An 18,333-nucleotide genomic window follows, 5' to 3' on the forward strand; every position below is an offset into this window, starting at 1 on the left:
AGTAACCTGTCAGAGTTCCAGAAAATATCAGGGTTTAAAATAAACAACGAAAAATCCGAAGCCCTAAATATAAACCTCCCTCAGGAACAACTAAAGCTAATAAAAATAAACTTTGATTTCGCGTGGAAGAGACAGGCCATAAAGTACTTGGGAATATGGTTGACTAACACACCTGACACTATATATGAGACAAACTACCCAGCACTAATAAAAACACTGAAAAAAGACTTAGAAGAATGGTCCAGGTATCATATATCATGGATAGGTAGAGTAAACTCTATTAAAATGAACTTATTGCCAAGAATCTTGTACCTATTCCACACACTTCCAGTACAGGCTAGAGCTAGTGACATGCACGAGTTACAGAAAACAATCACAAAATTCATATGGAATAACATAAAAGCGAGAATAAAGCTGCCCACACTATATAGATCCAAACAGTCAGGAGGGCAAGCCTTGCCACACTTGTGGCAATATTATCAAGCAGCGCATGTAAGCCAGCTGGTTCACTGGCATGCACATACACAGAGGAAAAAGTGGGTGGAAATTGAGTCCGATATGATATCAGGGGCATCTATAGAAATGATACTATGGTTAACAAAGAAAGCAAGACCAGCACTGATGGGGCCCCTGGAATCTATCACACACTCACTAACCATGTGGGATTCATTGAAACTTAAACATGGGCTATCCAACTTCAAATCTCAGATGACACCACTATTTGACAATATTAGCTTTATCCCAGGCACGGAACCAACAGCGTTTAAGGACTGGAGCAAGGCAGGTATCACAAGGGTAAAAGACCTATGGGCAAACAAAGATATTAAGAGGTTCGAGACAGCAAAGAGAGAAAATGGCTTTCCTGATTCGGCCTTTTTTAGGTATCTTCAATTGAGGGATCACATAAAGAGGACAGGTCCATATAGTGACTTCACAGCATTTGCAGATTTGTGCCTCATAGGGGAGGACAAAAAGGGTCTAATCTCTAAACTATGCAGCATACTTGCGGAGGGTAAAACGGAATCGGAGATAAAGCCCAAATTGATGACGAAGTTGGAGGAGGAGCTGGGAGAACAACTAGATCAAGAGCAGTGGGATAACATATTTGAAGGAATAGCAAAGAGCTCCACATGTGTATTAATAGAAGAAAATGCATATAAAATGCTCCACCAATGGTACTACACCCCACTATGATTGTCCAAATTTTTCAGAATCATGTCTCCACTTTGTACAAGGGTGTGTGGCCAGCAGGGATCGTTTGTACATATGTTGTGGACATGCCCGAAGGTTACAAAGCTATGGAGGGCCACACATGATATGGCACAGACAATTCTTGGGTATACCTTCCCCCTAGACCCCTGGAAGGTACTGCTATGCAGGCCAATCGAAAAAATTGACGATAAACTACTGACACACATATATACAGCAGCCAGATGCGAAATAGCCAAAGCCTGGAAACAAGAACAGCAGCCGGCCATACACGCTGTAAAAGCGAGATTATGGAGGATCTGTCTTATGGAAAAACTGACGGGGATACAAAACGACACAGTACAGAAATACTTCTAAGTCTGGGAACCGTGGAGAACTTATATAGGACATAGATATATTACTAGGGGAACTCTCCAAATCTGAAAAACACATATTAGAAGTGCCCTAAAAACACATGAGTTAAGGATGGAGGGGAGAAGAAAAAAAAAAAAAGGGAAGAAAAAACCACATATCCCCTGAGGAAACATTGGTGTGATATGTTTTTGTAACGGCCTAAAATGAGGAGGAGGGCCCGGAGGGTATTCGGTACTCAATAGTCCACAAAGGTACGTGTGTTTATATACTGTTATGTTAGTATTACTGTTATGGTACACCGACAAGTGGAAAACCGCTGCTAAAGTAATGACATTCTTTTTTGTATTTTCCTTTCCCTTTTGCCTCTATCCATTGATTGTCACTGTGGTAAATTATGCCCACACTGGGGCAATGATTACCACATGGCCATGAACTGTCAAAATAAAAAAAATCCACAAATTTAAATACATCATAATGCAAATAAATGTAAAAAAAAATAGCCAGTAAATCCATTGATTGTCACTGTGATAAACTATGCCTGCAATGGAGCCACAATGGAAATGAATGGACAACCAAAAAAACATCCACAAGATAAACTACATTACAATTGAATAAAAACAAACATTTGCCAAAAAATGCATTGATTGTCAATGTGGTTATCTATACCTGTAGATAAACACATTGCCAATCAATGGGCATCCTAAAAAAAATACACAATTAAAAAAATACAATCAATGTGTTTCTTACCTTTGCCGGGATGATAATTCATCCTCCTCATCCAACACCAGAATCAACTGTTGATCCTCATCAGCACGATGTGAAGATCTGTATATGTAGAGACATTAAACATTACTTATCCCAGTACAGATCTGTGGTGTCCTCCACTGATCATCTTTCCTTCCTCTGAGTGATCTCCACTTCCCATACCTGTCGGTTGGGTACCCCTCAGTCAATACCTTATCCATTTAACTCCCCTTACAATCCATTCCTTGTTAGTGTTTCCCTAATAATGGCCGGGTGTGACTCCCTTGCAGGTGCCTCTCTCTGTCTGCAGTAGCAGCTGCCGCCCAGGGTACAGAAAAGCTGCTCGGGAAGGACAGCCGATTTGCTGCTTTGACTGTGTCCAATGTTCTGTGGGAGAGATGGCCAATGAGACAGGTTTGTTCCATCGCAGAAAAGCAATTCAGATGTTTAAACATATTAACTCTGAAAGAGGTATTTTTGCTGGACCAAGTTATTTGTTTTGTACGATGTACACTTCATGGACTGTCCCAAGTATTATTTACTGTAATTGTCTTACAATCTCTTCTGTGAGACTGTTTCATACATCTGTTACACTTTAATTCAAGGAGTACCTTCTTACATTTTCCCCTGAGGTTCCCATCCCCAACGTCAGAGTATGACCTTGTGTTCCCACATGTTCTCCTTATAAAGGTTTAGATAGCAAACTGTATTGATTGATGAATAACATTCTGGGAATTTAAAGATTGTATTACAACATTTTTATCTTTTGAATATATTTTGTTCCTCAACTGCCAGTGTGTACTTTTTGTTGTGTTGTGTTGTTTTTTATTAATATTAGCACAAATAATAAAGGCATAGCCAATATTTTATTTGTATATAGTTAGTGACAACTGCACACATAAATCCTTACAGTAGCAACACGATGAAAGAGAATTACCTTGTAATACAGAAATAAGAGCAGAATACATAGAAAATTGGGGAAATCCTTGTCCTAAAGAAATAACAAATTGGTAAAACGCGGGACATGCAACAAAAAGTAGAATATGTTGGTAATAAGAGAATTGAACACTGATAGGAGGAGAGCTCAAGGGGTAGTATTTGAGAAAGCCTACAGGTGCATGTCAGTGGTAGAGACATGAGGGACAAAAAAGAGGCAACAACAAGCACAGTACAAGCACAGAAGCTGCAAGAACTGTAATTAGAGATGCAATCATCTACCGTACATTTAATTTGTGTTCTTTCTTAGATGTAGTGGAGTGTCTGAAATGCCCAATTGACCACTGGTCCAATGAAGAACGGGATAGATGTGTCCCCAAGGTGATGGAATTCCTCTCATATCAGGAGCCGTTGGGTATGATGTTGGTTGCTATGGTCTTCATCTTCTCCATCCTTACTATTTGCATCCTGTGCATCTTCATCATACACCATGACACCCCGATGGCAAAAGCCACAAACCGGGAGCTGAGCTACATCTTATTGGTGTCCCTCATCCTCTGTTTCCTCTGCTGCCTGGTATTCATTGGTCGTCCATCTACTCTTACCTGCCCCCTCCGAAAAACTTTATTTAGTGTGGTGTTCTCCATCAGCATCTCCTCTGTCCTGGCTAAGACCATCATGGTTGTCCTGGCATTTAAGGCCACAAGGCTTAACAGCCCCTTGAGGAAGTGGCTTGGACCTAGGGTCCCACGTAACGTGGTAGGACTTTGCTCCATGCTGCAGGCTGGGATTTGCTCAGCTTGGCTTCTCACGTCCCCTCCTTTCCCAAAGCTGAACACCGAGTCTGAGAACCAGAAGATGATATTTGAATGTCATGATGGACAGAACCTCTTCTTTTATGTGACAGTGGGGTTCATGGGCTTTCTGGCATTGGCCAGTTTTCTAGCTGCCTTCCTGGCAAGGAACTTACCTGGCAGCTTTAATGAGGCCAAACTGATCACATTCAGCATGCTGGTGTTCTGCAGTGTCTGGGTCTCCTTTATCCCCGCATATCTGAGCACTAAAGGCAAATACATGGTGGCAGTGCAGATATTTGCCATCCTGGCCTCCAGTGCAGGACTATTGGTCTGTATCTTTGTTCCCAAATGCTACATAATTCTGCTAAGACCTGAGAGGAACAACCGGGAGTATTTATCAAGCAGTAAAAAGTTTGGGCATTAAACAAATTGGAGTTCAGATAGTGTATGCGTGATTTTGTTTAGGTTCAAATTATTATTTTTTCTTTTGTGTATGTATGTATGTATGTATGTATGTATGTATGTATGTATGTATATATGTATATATGTATATATGTATATATGTATGTATGTATGTATGTATGTATGTATGTATGTATGTATGTATGTATGTATGTATGCTTTTATTTGTATAGCGCCATTAATGTAAATAGCGCTTCACAGCAGTAATACACGTAACAATCATATAAATAACAAATAATATAAATAACAGATTATGGGAGTAAGTGCTTCAGACAAAAAAGTAACATTTATGAAATGAGTCTCTGCTCCTAAGAGCTTACAATCTAATTGGTAGGTAGGAAGAACGTACAGAGACAGTAGGAGGGCGTTCTGGTAAATGTGTCTGCAGGGGGCCAAGCTTTATGTATCATAGGTATAGTATTAGCCACAGTGCTACTCATATGCTTCGTTAAGCGGTGTGTTTTAAGGTGGGTCTTAAAGGTGGATAGTGAGGGTGCTAGTCGGGTATTGAGGGGAAGGGCATTCCAGAGGTGTGGGGAAGTTAGTGGGGAAGGTTTAAGGCGGGACAGGGCTTTAGATACAAAGGGGGTAGAGAGAAGACACCCTTGAGCGGAACACAAAAGTCTGGATGTGCATAGCGAGAATTCCCTATTCATTAGCTCACGCTCTTTTACACAATAGATCTGTAACTCAGTCTGCATTTGATTCCAAATAAAAAATACAAACCCATAATTGTTATTGGGAAGAAGTATGTGTAGAACCAGTTAGCAGGCACTTATTTCGTAGATTATTTAAATTGTTGTAAAGACAGTTTACTTAAACATCAACACTCCGAGAGAGAGGGAGAGAGAGAGATAAGGAGAGAGATGGGGGTAGAGAGAGAGATGGGGGTAGAAAGAGAGATGGGGGGAGAGAGAGATGGGGAGGGAAAGAGATGGGGGAGAGAGAGAGATGGGGAGGGAGAGAGATGGGGTAGAGAGAGAGATGGGGAGAGATGGGGGAGAGAGAGATGGGGAGGGAGAGAGATGGGGTAGAGAGAGAGATGGGGAGAGATGGGGAGGGAGAGAGATGGGGGGAGAGAGAGATGGGGGAGGGACAGAGATGGGGGAGGGAGAGAGATAGGGGAGGGAGAGAGATAGGGGAGGGAGAGAGATGGGGGAGGGAGAGAGATGGGGGAGGGAGATGGGGGAAGGAGATGGGGGAGGGAGACAGATGGGGGAGGGAGGGAGAGAGATGGGGAGAGAGAGATGGGGGAGGGAGAGAGATGGGGTAGAGAGAGAGATGGGGGGGGGAGAGAGATGGGGAGAGAGAGATGGGGGAGGGAGAGAGATGGGGGAGGGAGAGAGATGGGGGAGGGAGAGAGATGGGGGAGGGAGAGAGATGGGGGAGGGAGAGAGATGGTGTGCTGAGCTGCATGCACCTTCTCAGCAGAATTATTCACACCGTTATTTATTTTGCAGTTCAGTGCACGGCCTGCAGGTGACACACTGAATATCTTCGCCAATGATATTCTGAATGGATGAATGGATTACAGTTCGTTAGTAACCTCACAGGTGTCTGAAACAAGATGAAATGCAGACATCTCTTGGTCTAATGACCTTATACAGTACATCTCTACTGTTGCAGGTTCATACTTTATTAAAAAAACACTACATATTTACCACATCAGTCTCATAGCATTTTTACTGTACTGTACATGGCATGGGACATAGCGCTTTCTCCATGCCACACAAGACCGGCGCAGTTATACCTATATGATATACAGTACTATGCAATTCAAGTCGGGACAGATTAGAGCGTCTCTATCTGAGATCTATCAGTGTATCATTAAGACGTACCCATTGTACGAAAAAACACCAAACCGAAAAAGCTGAAAGAATTCTATTCTACACAACGTAAGCATTAAAGCAGATCTATACCATATAACCATATACAATATGTGATGTGTATATTTTGATGCATTTATGTTATAATTTGTTTGTAAATTGTAGTATGTATAGAGTCCTCATATAAATTGTCACGTTGCTTACACTTTCCTGCGTCCGGCACCGTGTCTTCCTGCTGCAGCCCTGTTTCGCCCCAAACCTCTGGGAGATTCTACAGTCTGCTGCACGGTCTGTGTGTCCGCTGCAATGGGAGAATAAGGGAAGGTTGCAGAGTGTGCAGGGAGCGCTCCGGTACACAGGAGGCTCTGTGGCGGCCCGAGCATTCAGGGTGCCGCCATTTTGGTACTCGTGCATGCGTCGTGAGCCCCGTCGGCGACGGCGACAGAGGAGAGGTTGCGGTAGCCCATGAAGCATGGACCAATCAGAGGAGGCGTAGGGTAGGGGACTACAAGTCCAAGGAGCCTCAGCGAGACCAGGTGACGCCAGGGAGCCAATATGGCGACAGGTTTTGCGGTAGGAAGAGATAGGAGGTTGCGCAGGGGAGCACGTTAGGCAGAGAAGACAAGGAAGGGGAAGAGGTAGGAGCTCTGCGTGTAGAGAGGCAAGTAGCCTCTATACTAGGCCCCGATACCCCCAGGCCCAGATACGCCCTAAGTCACAGCAGTTAGAGTTAAAGTAAGGACAGGCCCTAGAATAGGAACCTGTCACATTAGAGAAAGAAGTGTCAAGACCCAGAGACTGTCGCGGCACCATCACAGTGGTTTGGGACCAGACCTCTTCAAGCACAGCAGCAGCCAACCGGGTGGGATCGCACCGGAAGGTATCACCCCCAAATCAGAGTCGTCGGATCCTTTGCGAAGTCTGTTTGCAGGCCGAAGCGCAGGAGCGCTCGGCAGGTAACATACATAAGTGCACCAACTATAATATCAGTACATAAGTGGCTGCGCAGTCACACACACACATACTTTACTTTGGGGGTGGGGTTGTGGTGTGGGGGAGTTAGACACGGTGTGGGTACACGGCGAAGGGTCGCGTCCTGCGAGACGCGTTAGCTATTGTGTCTCCTGGTAGAGTGATACTTTATGAATGACATGCATGGTTATAGTTACCGTAAGTAAAGCCACTGTTCCTTTTATATGCTGTGTGCGTAGTATTGCATTATTGTCCTGTGAGGAACCACTCCCGCTCTGCTGGGAGCCATCACAGGTGGAGGCGCTGCACTTGGTAAGAGATTATCTGTACACATACTTATTGCCCCCAGGCTCTCCGTGGCGGAGGCTTAGGCCCTGCGAGCCAACAGGTATATATAGCATTGGTAGCATTCTGTATTCAGCAGGAAACAGGGCTACACATGATACAATTTAGAGGCAAGTGCTCAGTTTTTATAGGAACTCACCACACCGGGTAACCACTAATTAAAATAACCCCATGTACCTGAGGGCTTCTTTTACCCTGGGGTTACCTTAGCAAAAACAGATGCAGCCACCGATATCAGAACTTTTTCCTGGGAAACTCTGGGGCAGTCTCACAGTAAATGCCTCAACATTGTCTGAAATTCTTAATGCTCACTCAGTTTGAATAGGACTGCAGGGACCCCCCGCTGTGTTAATCCGATGGGCCATTAAGAATCTCACAGAAATGTTGAGGCATTTTCTGTGAGACTGCCCCTGAATCCCCCAGAATGTCCCAGGTAAGTGTTCTAATACTGGTGGCTGCATCTGTACCTTCCATCACTCCTGTAATAGGGTAATATATGTCAATGGGGCAAAAAGAGAGATGGGTGGATGGAGCCTGTAGTGGAGAAGACATGCCGGAGGCGGAGTTTGTGGGAAAAAAAAGCAAAATAGTGACCCTCTGCTGTTAGATCTGTACCCGACTCACTCATTATTTTATGTTGTAATAAGACAGGTATCTCCATATGCCCAATGTCTGTAGGTCTCTTTTCTTACACAGCATCCTCCCTTTAGCTGTCCCTCCTCCCCATAAAGTTACACAGCGTGCAGATTCCACCCACTAATCCCCTAAGAAATCCCATCTCCCCCGATGTAGCGGGACAAAGACCCTGTAATTAGGTGAGAGCGAGCCTATAATTACTGAACCTGTACTGATTGGTACAGTTATTCACTGGACTTGTTGGGTCTTTGTGATGCCCAAGGGACGTGAGAGAAGGAACCCAACCCCACTAATTATAATGTTACAACCAACCCCACTAATTATAATGTTACAACCAACCCCACTAATTATAATGTTACAGTGTCCTCTGAGTACCAGGTTCCCAGCTGCTACCTGAGATATACACACATACTGTATATATACATGGGCAATACCGAGAGGGCAAGCACAGAACTGGAGCTACAGCACTGATTGTTGGTGGAAAGCGTCCATTATAACTATATTTACATAGGTAGTTATAACTATACGTGTGACTGAGAGACCCAGCTATAAGCAGCTCAGAGACAGTGCGATATTTGATTGTTACCATCTAATAGACAGTGAAAGATGTATCTATTAGGAGCTCCGAGACAGTCTATGATTCCGCTTTATAGGCAGCGTGAGAACAGGCATTAAGCAGCTCAGGTAGGGAGAGGCTGGCAGTGAGATACAGGCAGCCTGAGAACAGGCATTAAGCAGCTCAGGTAGAGAGAGGCTGGCAGTGAGATATAGGCAGCCTGAGAACAGGCATTAAGCAGCTCAGGTAGAGAGAGGCTGGCAGTGAGATATAGGCAGCCTGAGAACAGGCATTTAGCAGCTCAGGTAGGGAGAGGCTGGCAGTGAGATATAGGCAGCCTGAGACCAGGTATTAAGCAGCTCAGGTAGGGAGAGGCTGGCAGTGAGTTATAGGCAGCCTGAGAACAGGCATTAAGCAGCTCAGGTAGGGAGAGGCTGGCAGTGAGATATAGGCAGCCTGAGAACAGGTATTAAGCAGCTCAGGTAGAGAGGCTGGCAGTGAGATATAGGCAGCCTGAGAACAGGCATTAAGCAGCTCAGGTAGAGAGAGGCTGGCAGTGAGATATAGGCAGCCTGAGACCAGGTATTAAGCAGCTCAGGTAGGGAGAGGCTGGCAGTGAGATATAGGCAGCCTGAGAACAGGCATTAAGCAGCTCAGGTAGGGAGAGGCTGGCAGTGAGATATAGGCAGCCTGAGAACAGGCATTAAGCAGCTCAGGTAGAGAGAGGCTGGCAGTGAGATATAGGCAGCCTGAGAACAGGTATTAAGCAGCTCAGGTAGGGAGAGGCTGGCAGTGAGATATAGGCAGCCTGAGAACAGGCATTAAGCAGCTCAGGTAGAGAGAGGCTGGCAGTGAGATATAGGCAGCCTGAGACCAGGTATTAAGCAGCTCAGGTAGGGAGAGGCTGGCAGTGAGATATAGGCAGCCTGAGAACAGGCATTAAGCAGCTCAGGTAGGGAGAGGCTGGCAGTGAGATATAGGCAGCCTGAGAACAGGCATTAAGCAGCTCAGGTAGAGAGAGGCTGGCAGTGAGTTATAGGCAGCCTGAGAACAGGCATTAAGCAGCTCAGGTAGAGAGAGGCTGGCAGTGAGATATAGGCAGCCTGAGAACAGGTATTAAGCAGCTCAGGTAGGGAGAGGCTGGCAGTGAGATATACTGTAGGCAGCCTGAGAACAGGCATTAAGCAGCTCAGGTAGAGAGAGGCTGGCAGTGAGTTATAGGCAGCCTGAGAACAGGCATTAAGCAGCTCAGGTAGAGAGAGGCTGGCAGTGAGATATAGGCAGCCTGAGAACAGGTATTAAGCAGCTCAGGTAGAGAGGGGCTGGCAGTGAGATATAGGCAGCCTGAGAACAGGCATTAAGCAGCTCAGGTAGAGAGGGGCTGGCAGTGAGATATAGGCAGCCTGAGAACAGGCATTAAGCAGCTCAGGTAGGGAGAGGCTGGCAGTGAGATATACAGTAGGCAGCCTGAGAACAGGCATTAAGCAGCTCAGGTAGAGAGAGGCTGGCAGTGAGATATAGGCAGCCCGAGAACAGGCATTAGGCAGCTCAGGTAGAGAGAGGCTGGCAGTGAGTTATAGGCAGCCTGAGAACAGGCATTAATCAGCTCAGGTAGAGAGGGACTGGCAGTGAGATATAGGCAGCCTGAGAACAGGCATTAAGCAGCTCAGGTAGAGAGAGGCTGGCAGTGAGCTATAGGCAGCCTGAGGACAGGCATTAAACAGCTCAGGTAGAGAGAGGCTGGCAGTGATATATAGGCAGCCTGAGAACAGACATTAAGCAGCTCAGGTAGGGAGGGGCTGGCAGTGAGTTATAGGCAGCCTGAGAACAGGCATTAAGCAGCTCAGGTAGAGAGAGGCTGGCAGTGAGATATAGGCAGCTCACCTGGAGACAGAGCTTTGCTTTAAGCTGCCCAGATAACCAACACCTGGATAAAGGGAACACTCTGAGAATCATCTGGCTTCTGGCTTCCTGTGTCCGATAACGCAAAGGAAACAAACCTGTGTGAGTAATGCAAGTACATCCGCTGATATCTGACTTAGGGTCGTTAACTGTGTAATAACCAGACTTTAATATAATCAGATTTGTTTATTCTATAACTCTGGCAATGAGTCCCCCAAAGAGCTCACACTCTAATTGTGGTGCCTGATGCACAGGGAGATAAAGTGACTTGTCCAAAGTTACAAGAACCTTAAACTTTGATTTAAAGCAGATGCACCCACTTCAAAGGCAGTATTATTACCATTATTACTCCTTCAGCCCATGTAAGATTGTGGCACATATTTACTAATAAGTGTTATGCCAAGAGACACGTTCTAGCTCTAGGTGTCTTCTTACACCACAAGGTTACACAGATACATAGTTACATAGTTACACAGTTACACTGTTACATATTTATATAGTTATATAGTTACACTGTTACATAATTATATAGTTATATAGTTACACTGTTACACAGTTACATAGTTACACCGTTACATAGTTACATAGTTACACAGTTACACAGTTACATAGTTACCCAGTTACACTGTTACACAGTTATATAGTTATATAGTTACACTGTTATATAGTTATATAGTTACACAGTTACACAGTTACATAGTTACACAGTTACACAGTTACACAGTTACACAGGCTCAGGTTGCAAATATACATATATCAATCAAGTTCAGCCTATGCTAAATTTAAACTCCAGATATTTATCCTATATTTACGATATTTTGATCCAAAGGAAGCAAACACAAAACCCCAGTGAAGGTGCCTTATAGTGTAGCAGCGCTTAGTTAATATGCCCCCAAAGTGCTGCAGATGCTAGCTTGGTCTCCCTGCCTATCTGTGCTGCGTGACACAGGGAAGGGGGCTTTGTTTTAATAACTCCCCTAGAAATATAATCAGCGAAAATAAACAATAAGGTATCACACGTTATATTATATATTAATGTTATTGAGGTTTCTGTTTGCTTTTGCACAAGTGCAATCACACTAACAAAGCTGCAGGAAACTGAGAGGTAACAGCCCCTTTGTGAGGGGAACTCATGAGAAGCCCGAGAGACGCGTCTTTTATTAACTTCAGCAGGGAACTTCAGGGAGTTATTACAGCATTATTCTGCGTGGGGCTGGCATAGAAACTGGGGGATACATGCTATATCTGCCTTTAGGGGGCAGTTATGGGGCATTGCTGATATAAGGAGTTACCCCCTTTGCTGGGGTAAACATCTATTGCCACCATACAGCAGCGGTGCAAGTACAATTGCCCACATAGGGATCTATTTACTGAAGCTGCAAAAACAGTCTCTCTGTTACTTTATTTGTACTGGCCTGTGATAAGAAATATCTGATTATTACTATTATTATTATTATTATTATTATTATTATTATTATTATTATTACTGGTATAAATAAAGATGCTGCCTTCCTTTGCATCATTTATCAGAATAAGAATAAAGTAAGAATCCCAGAAATAAGTTTAGGAGTTTTATATCTTCAGGCGCCAAACTCTATTTACTAATGTCTCCCGGCTGCAAAAGGTGGGCAAAAACAGAGAACAAAACAGCCATTTCCATCAGAGAATAGGAAAAGGAATCCCATTGGAAGCTACGGGAGATTTTGCAGATAAATCTAGTGCACAGATTTAGCGCAGACTTTGTCCCACTTTTGCAGCTTGGAGACATTATTATATATCCCCGTAGGATATAAAATACCTGCTGCTTATCCTAACGTGGGATCCAATGTACTAGCAAATTACCATTAACATCATTCTATGTAGCGATTTAGAGCTATTTGGGGTATGTAACTGAGGGATTTTCACCTCACATCTTTCAGCCCCAATACCCCAAGTCCAGTCTCAGCTTGTGATGTGAGGAACGTCAGTTAGGAAGGAGATAGGAGATGCAGATATTATAATGCAATGTGTGAATACTGGGGGGGTCTCTGATACCTCACAGAAAGGTCCCATCCAAGTCATTAGGACTTTCCGTGCAGAATCAGAGCTATCTCACTTTATTGAATGACCCCCACTGTGTCACTGCGCTGTGTTATCCTTTATCTGTGTCAAAAAAACTCCTTATAGTCTAAGATGGAATAATCCTATTATCTGTGTCAAATGTAGGACTAAGTATGTGAGTAACTGCTGTGTCTCTTACAGGCAGTGAGATTACTGGCAGTGATAGTACAACAGCTTCTCTTTGCCTGGGACACAGGACTAATAAGAGGAAGGTCCCAGTTACATACAGAGACACAGCAGGGAAAGGGATTATAACAAGGGCTGCAGCCCCCATCCCTACTATAGGGGACAGAGAGAGGTGTTTGTGTAGGTGAATGGGTAAAGTGGCTTCAGTCCAAGTTTTCCCCCTTTCATAGAATTAAACGATCCATTTTCCCTCCTGTACAGAAGCAAAACGTGAGAGCGTTGTACTGAGGAACTCAGGGAGATACAGGGTCTCTGCTCTGAATGTATTTCTCTGCTGCAGCTTCTGGGATATGTCTGTGCTCATGCAGGTTACAGGGATGTTATTTCTGTAATTAATGCCACTAGTGTCACTTGATAGGTGACAGTTTGGCAGAAACATGTATATGTGTTGTGTGTTTGAGTAGAGTCAGCAATTTATCTTCAAATTATCCTCAGGATGGAAATAATAATAATAATGTTCTTGTTCTACCAGCTGGTTCTAGCACAACGTGCTGCTTCTGCCCTGGTCACTGACCCATCCTACTGTCCTGCACTGGAAAGATACTGTGTGCAGGAATAGTGTGATCCTAACTGAAAGGACCCAACACCAGTCTCCATGTGGTGGTTCCTCCAGGTTCTGATGCTGCTCTCCTCCCTGGGCGAGGGGCATCCACAGCAGGGCTGCCGGCTCCAAGGCTGGAATATGGAGTCCTTCTCCCAACCTGGGGATGTCCTCATTGGGGGGGTGTTTGTTGTACACTCTGGCTTTGACATTCCACAGCTGTCCTTCCAGGACCCGCCTCAGCCAGTCTCCTGTAAGAGGTGAGTGCATGGGGCTCTATGGGGGTAATGTCATTTAATTATCCAATAGAAAGTGTCCGGATATAACGTCTAATTATCTGTAATGCAAATGCATAGAACCTGTGCTCCTCCCGTTAGGAGAATGCAGCCGGTAGAAAATTGGCCTTATAACAAATATACAATCCCAGCACAATTCCTCCCAAATTGTCTTGCAATGTATTAGTGATATTTCTACATTTAGAGCCGAAGCCTAATAATAAAGGAGACATTTAGTTGTCTCATTGTCTGTAACAGAAAAGAAGGACAGTGGTCTCCTCATATTACAGACGTACAAATGGTAAAACACTTCTCCCGCACAGTCGCTGCACAAATAGAGATTGTATAAGATAAATATCACATAGCGACTTCCTGACCCCATATATATAAACTGATGTACCCTTTTCATTGCAAAAGAAGACAACCCCAATGGAGTTATTTGAATTGAAGAAGGGACAGTGGGTCGCGAAATGCTTTGGGGTTTGTGCGTGAAGGATTATCCTGGTGACCATGTTCTATCCAATAGCACATTCACCTCAAATATCTGCATTTCACGCGGGAGTTTATTTTTCTGCGCTACTCCCTTTGTCTCTTAGGGGCCTATTCTATAAGCCTTCATTTAAATAATCGCCGGGCCGGTTTCGCCGCCAGTTTTCTGAGCGTTGCTATCACGGTATTCATAAAGCCTCGAATATCTGCGATAGAAAAATGCCCAAAACTGGCGAGTAGCCGGCGACGTGATGTTCGCCCGCTTCACTCAAAAGGGCTCACCCGGCGACCTACTGCAATCTGGGCGGCGCATATATCACCAGCGATCACTAGATTTTAATACAAACATTAATACTAGTATAGATGAGCAGGGGGTGTCCGGAGCAGAACTGCATTGATTTCAGGTCCGGGGAACACTGCTTCCCGAGATACAGGCCACGTTATGAGGTGCCGGTATCTGCTATGCATTTAAATGTCTCGCATCACGTTACCGTGGGATTTAAATGCATAGGAGATATCGTCACCCCATATCAGGGCCCATATCACGGGAAGCAGGGGGTCCCCGGACCTCAAATCAATGCGGTTCATCTCCGGAGTCCCCCTGCTCACATACACTAGTATTAACATTTTTATTAAAACAGCTTCATTACCTTAGCGACTAGACACTAAGGCAATGAAGGGGTTAAACCTCAATAGCCTGTTTCTTGGGGCAGAGGGGTTGGATGAATGGGGTAGTAGTCCCAGGGTAGGGGATTAGGCCTGCCTGAAAGGTTGTGGGAGGAGTTAACCCCTTCACTACCATAGCAGTGGGAACCACTATGGTAATGAAGGGGTTAACCAGTCCCACTACTCCCCTCTGGTAGGCCTAAACACCCACTCTTTGGTCTACTACCCCCTTCACTCAATCCCTCTACCCCCAAGAAATAAAAATAAACACAACAACCCTACTACCACCTCCTCTACCCCCAACAACTCCCCCCCCCCTCCAAAACATACAGTACAGTAATGGGTAAAATGGCTATTATCTACATATGGATAATAGCTCATTTGCCCATTATAAAAGCCAGCATAAATAATGCAAATAAAACTTTCTACTTACCCCTGCCATCATGAAGGGCATCCTCGTCAGCATACTCCAGGTCCATGTCCTCCGACGCCAGCAAGAGTACATAAAAAAATACAATCTAATGGCCCCTAACCCCTTAATCAACACTTAGCGATTAATAACCTATAGCTATAGTAATAAAGGGGTTACTGTATGTCTTGGGTGGGGGTGGTGGTTATTTGGGGTAGAGGAGGTGGAGTTATTGTGTTTTTGAATGTTTATTGTGGGTAGCGAGGATGGATGAAGTTGGTATTTGGCCCTTGGTGGGTGTTTATACCTATCGGTTGAGTAGGGAGTGGGGGCGGTTAACCGCAAAGGTAATGAAGGGGTTAAGTCCAACTGCAACCCCCCGCAAGGCCTAAACACCCACCAATGGCCAAATACCACCTTCACCCTACCCCTCTACCCACAATAAATATGGTACTGGTAGTTAACCACTTCATTGCCTTAGCGGTCATTCGCTTTGGTAATGAAGTTGCCTGTAAATGCATTTTTATTGCATGGGATTCCTGCCGGGGGCCTCCAGTGCTGATATTAAAGGGTTTCAGCTCCGGAGACTCCCGGTATCCACCTGATGCAGGAAAAACACATTTTGTTCTATGTCCTCTCTCGCGGCCTTCTCAGCAGCTTCTCCCGGAGCTTACTGAATAGCAGTAGCCATTTTGGCCAAAAAGGCCCCGATAAGTGGCTTATCGAGGTTATAGAATAGGCCCCTTACTGTTTTATCGGTATTTTTGGATAACTGAGAGGTGGATATCCAGGAACGTCAGCTCCAAACAGCAATATTTCCTATAGGTGATGAATGCATATTAGATATATTTTTGTCTAATAATCTACTCACACAGGTTAAGTTTCTCAATGATCACACAGAGCCTTATATATTAATGTCTCTCAACAGCTAAACTTGTTTAAAGTCCGTACAGAATTTATCAAAGGAAGAAAACCCCAAAAAGCTATTTATTTAATTATTATGATGTTGCGAGAGAGCGTCATACATAACCTCTCCATGCAGGAGGCCCATGGCGGAGCTCGTTTCAGATAGGAAACGGACCCGCAGAACTGAGGGAGGGGTATATCATCCCCAACCAGAGCCAGAGGCCAGAGTCCTGTTAGAGTGGTCATGATTGTGATTCAGGCAGGGGTCAAGGCAGGCGGCACAGGTGCAAGGTTAGGATACAGTTTGGGGTCAAGGCAGGCGGCACAGGAGCGGTGGTCAGGTCACAGGCTGAAGTCTCAACAGGGAATCCAAAAGAACATGAAGGGCTCAGGAATAGGGCAGGCTCACAAACAGGGCAGGTTCAGGAACAGGGCAGTAGCAGGGCAGGCTCAGGAACAGGGCAGGCTGGGGATTCGGAACACAATTGGGCCAGGAACACAAGGAAAATCATACCATGCATGTGTATATATATATATATATATATATATATATATATATATATATATATATATATATATATATATATATATATACAGCATCGCAGAGACAGTCAGCACACTAATGTAAGGCAAAAGGCAGATGCTAGTCCCATAGGATAACAAACAGCATGGTGACAAGTCCAAGAACCGGTCAAGGAGACTGCATACAGCAAGGAGTAATCCAAAAAGTAATTGTATTAACAACAAATAGTTACTCGAGAGCCAGTAACTGTTTTTTGTTAATACAATTACTTTTTGGATTACTCCTTGCTGTATGCTGTCTCCTTGACCGGTTCTTGGACTGGTTACCGTGATATCCTTCTATATATTTCTGAAAGCATTGTATGTGTCTCTGTCTGTACTGTGTTCCCTGTCCCTAGCGGCAATCTCATTGGTCCCTTGGCCCGCCCGCCCCCGCACACCTCTCATTGGCCTCATACACTCACACCACTGCTTCAGGCCCCCTTGGCCTGCCCCCGCACACCTCTCATTGGCCTCACACACTCACACCACTGCTTCAGGCCCCCTTGCAGCTCACCTTCCCCCCTCCCGGTGGCCGTCACTCTCCCCCATCAGCCGGACAGGCCCCGCACCTTCCTCCCTCCCGGTGGCCGTCAGTCTCCCCATCACCCGGACAGGCCCCGCACCTTCCCCCCTCCCGGTGGCCGTCACTCTCCCCCGTCACATGGACAGGCCCTGCACCTTCCCCCCTCCCAGTGGCCGTCACTCTCCCCCGTCACACGGACAGGCCCTGCACCTTCCCTGCTGCACGTTTCCTGGCGGCTCGCGCTCACAGGTTCAGAGAGGGGGCGTGTGCGCAGCGCTCCCCGGACGGGAGGAGGGAGAGCAGAGAAGGGCCAGGCGCGCTGTAACAAGGGACTTATCCCTGTTCACAAATATGCCTCTAATCCAGCAGTGTGGTGGTTAACTGCTGGTAGCAAATTAACTAACACCACCTGCCTGATTACAGGTGGTAGAAAAAGCCTGCCTTTGAGACAGGAAGTAACTCCTGAGCTCTGACTGAGAGCTGAACTTTGGAGAAGACAGAGCAGTGTTCTTGAGTCTCACAGGAAGGAGAGACTGACCAAAAAGAACACACATCTCTGGAGCTGACCGGTCTTGAGCTCTGCCCAGCATAGCTGATTGCAAGACACCCCATAAGACTTCTAAACCTGGATGCTGATAATTTTCTGTGAACGCATGGGTGCGGTTCCAGGAGAACAGAGAAGCTAACAGATAAGACTTTCATTATTAAGAGACTGCTTATATCTGCTTGTTTTCATGCTATATGTTTTGGGGTGAGAGAAATGCTTGACTAGGGAGATGTGAATTAATTCCATAGTGTTTTCACTAGAAATACTCCCAAGTGAATGGAATCTTTGTCCCCCCCCCCCCCCCTGTGTTTGGATAATTTCCTGATGAAAAGGAAAAGGCACAATAAAGCCTATTATAATTTCACATTATAAAGCCTCCTAATTGTGT

At 45.1% G+C, this 18,333-nt stretch overlaps 3 protein-coding genes across 3 annotated transcripts in view; all 3 read left to right on the plus strand.

Moving 5' to 3' along the window:
- LOC142491842 (extracellular calcium-sensing receptor-like) overlaps nucleotides 1–4,464 on the plus strand; it is a 55,375-nt gene extending 50,911 nt beyond the window's left edge. Inside the window, exons 6-7 of the mRNA XM_075594658.1 lie at nucleotides 2,598–2,721; nucleotides 3,554–4,464. Of these exons, the coding sequence (XP_075450773.1) occupies nucleotides 2,598–2,721; nucleotides 3,554–4,464 (1,035 nt within the window). The remainder of the gene's footprint in view (nucleotides 1–2,597; nucleotides 2,722–3,553) is intronic.
- ZNF512 (zinc finger protein 512) overlaps nucleotides 1–18,333 on the plus strand; it is a 478,050-nt gene that overhangs the window by 319,344 nt on the left and 140,373 nt on the right. The gene's annotated exons all lie outside the window — the stretch shown is intronic.
- The window catches only part of LOC142492530 (extracellular calcium-sensing receptor-like), a 32,266-nt gene continuing 24,627 nt past the window's right edge, over nucleotides 10,695–18,333 (plus strand). The window contains 2 exon segments of the mRNA XM_075595228.1: nucleotides 10,695–10,841; nucleotides 13,498–13,826. Coding sequence (XP_075451343.1) covers nucleotides 13,621–13,826 — 206 coding nt within the window. The 5' untranslated portion in view covers nucleotides 10,695–10,841; nucleotides 13,498–13,620.

This window comes from Ascaphus truei, chromosome 4 (genome assembly GCF_040206685.1).
Source record: "Ascaphus truei isolate aAscTru1 chromosome 4, aAscTru1.hap1, whole genome shotgun sequence".
NCBI lineage: Eukaryota > Metazoa > Chordata > Amphibia > Anura > Ascaphidae > Ascaphus > Ascaphus truei.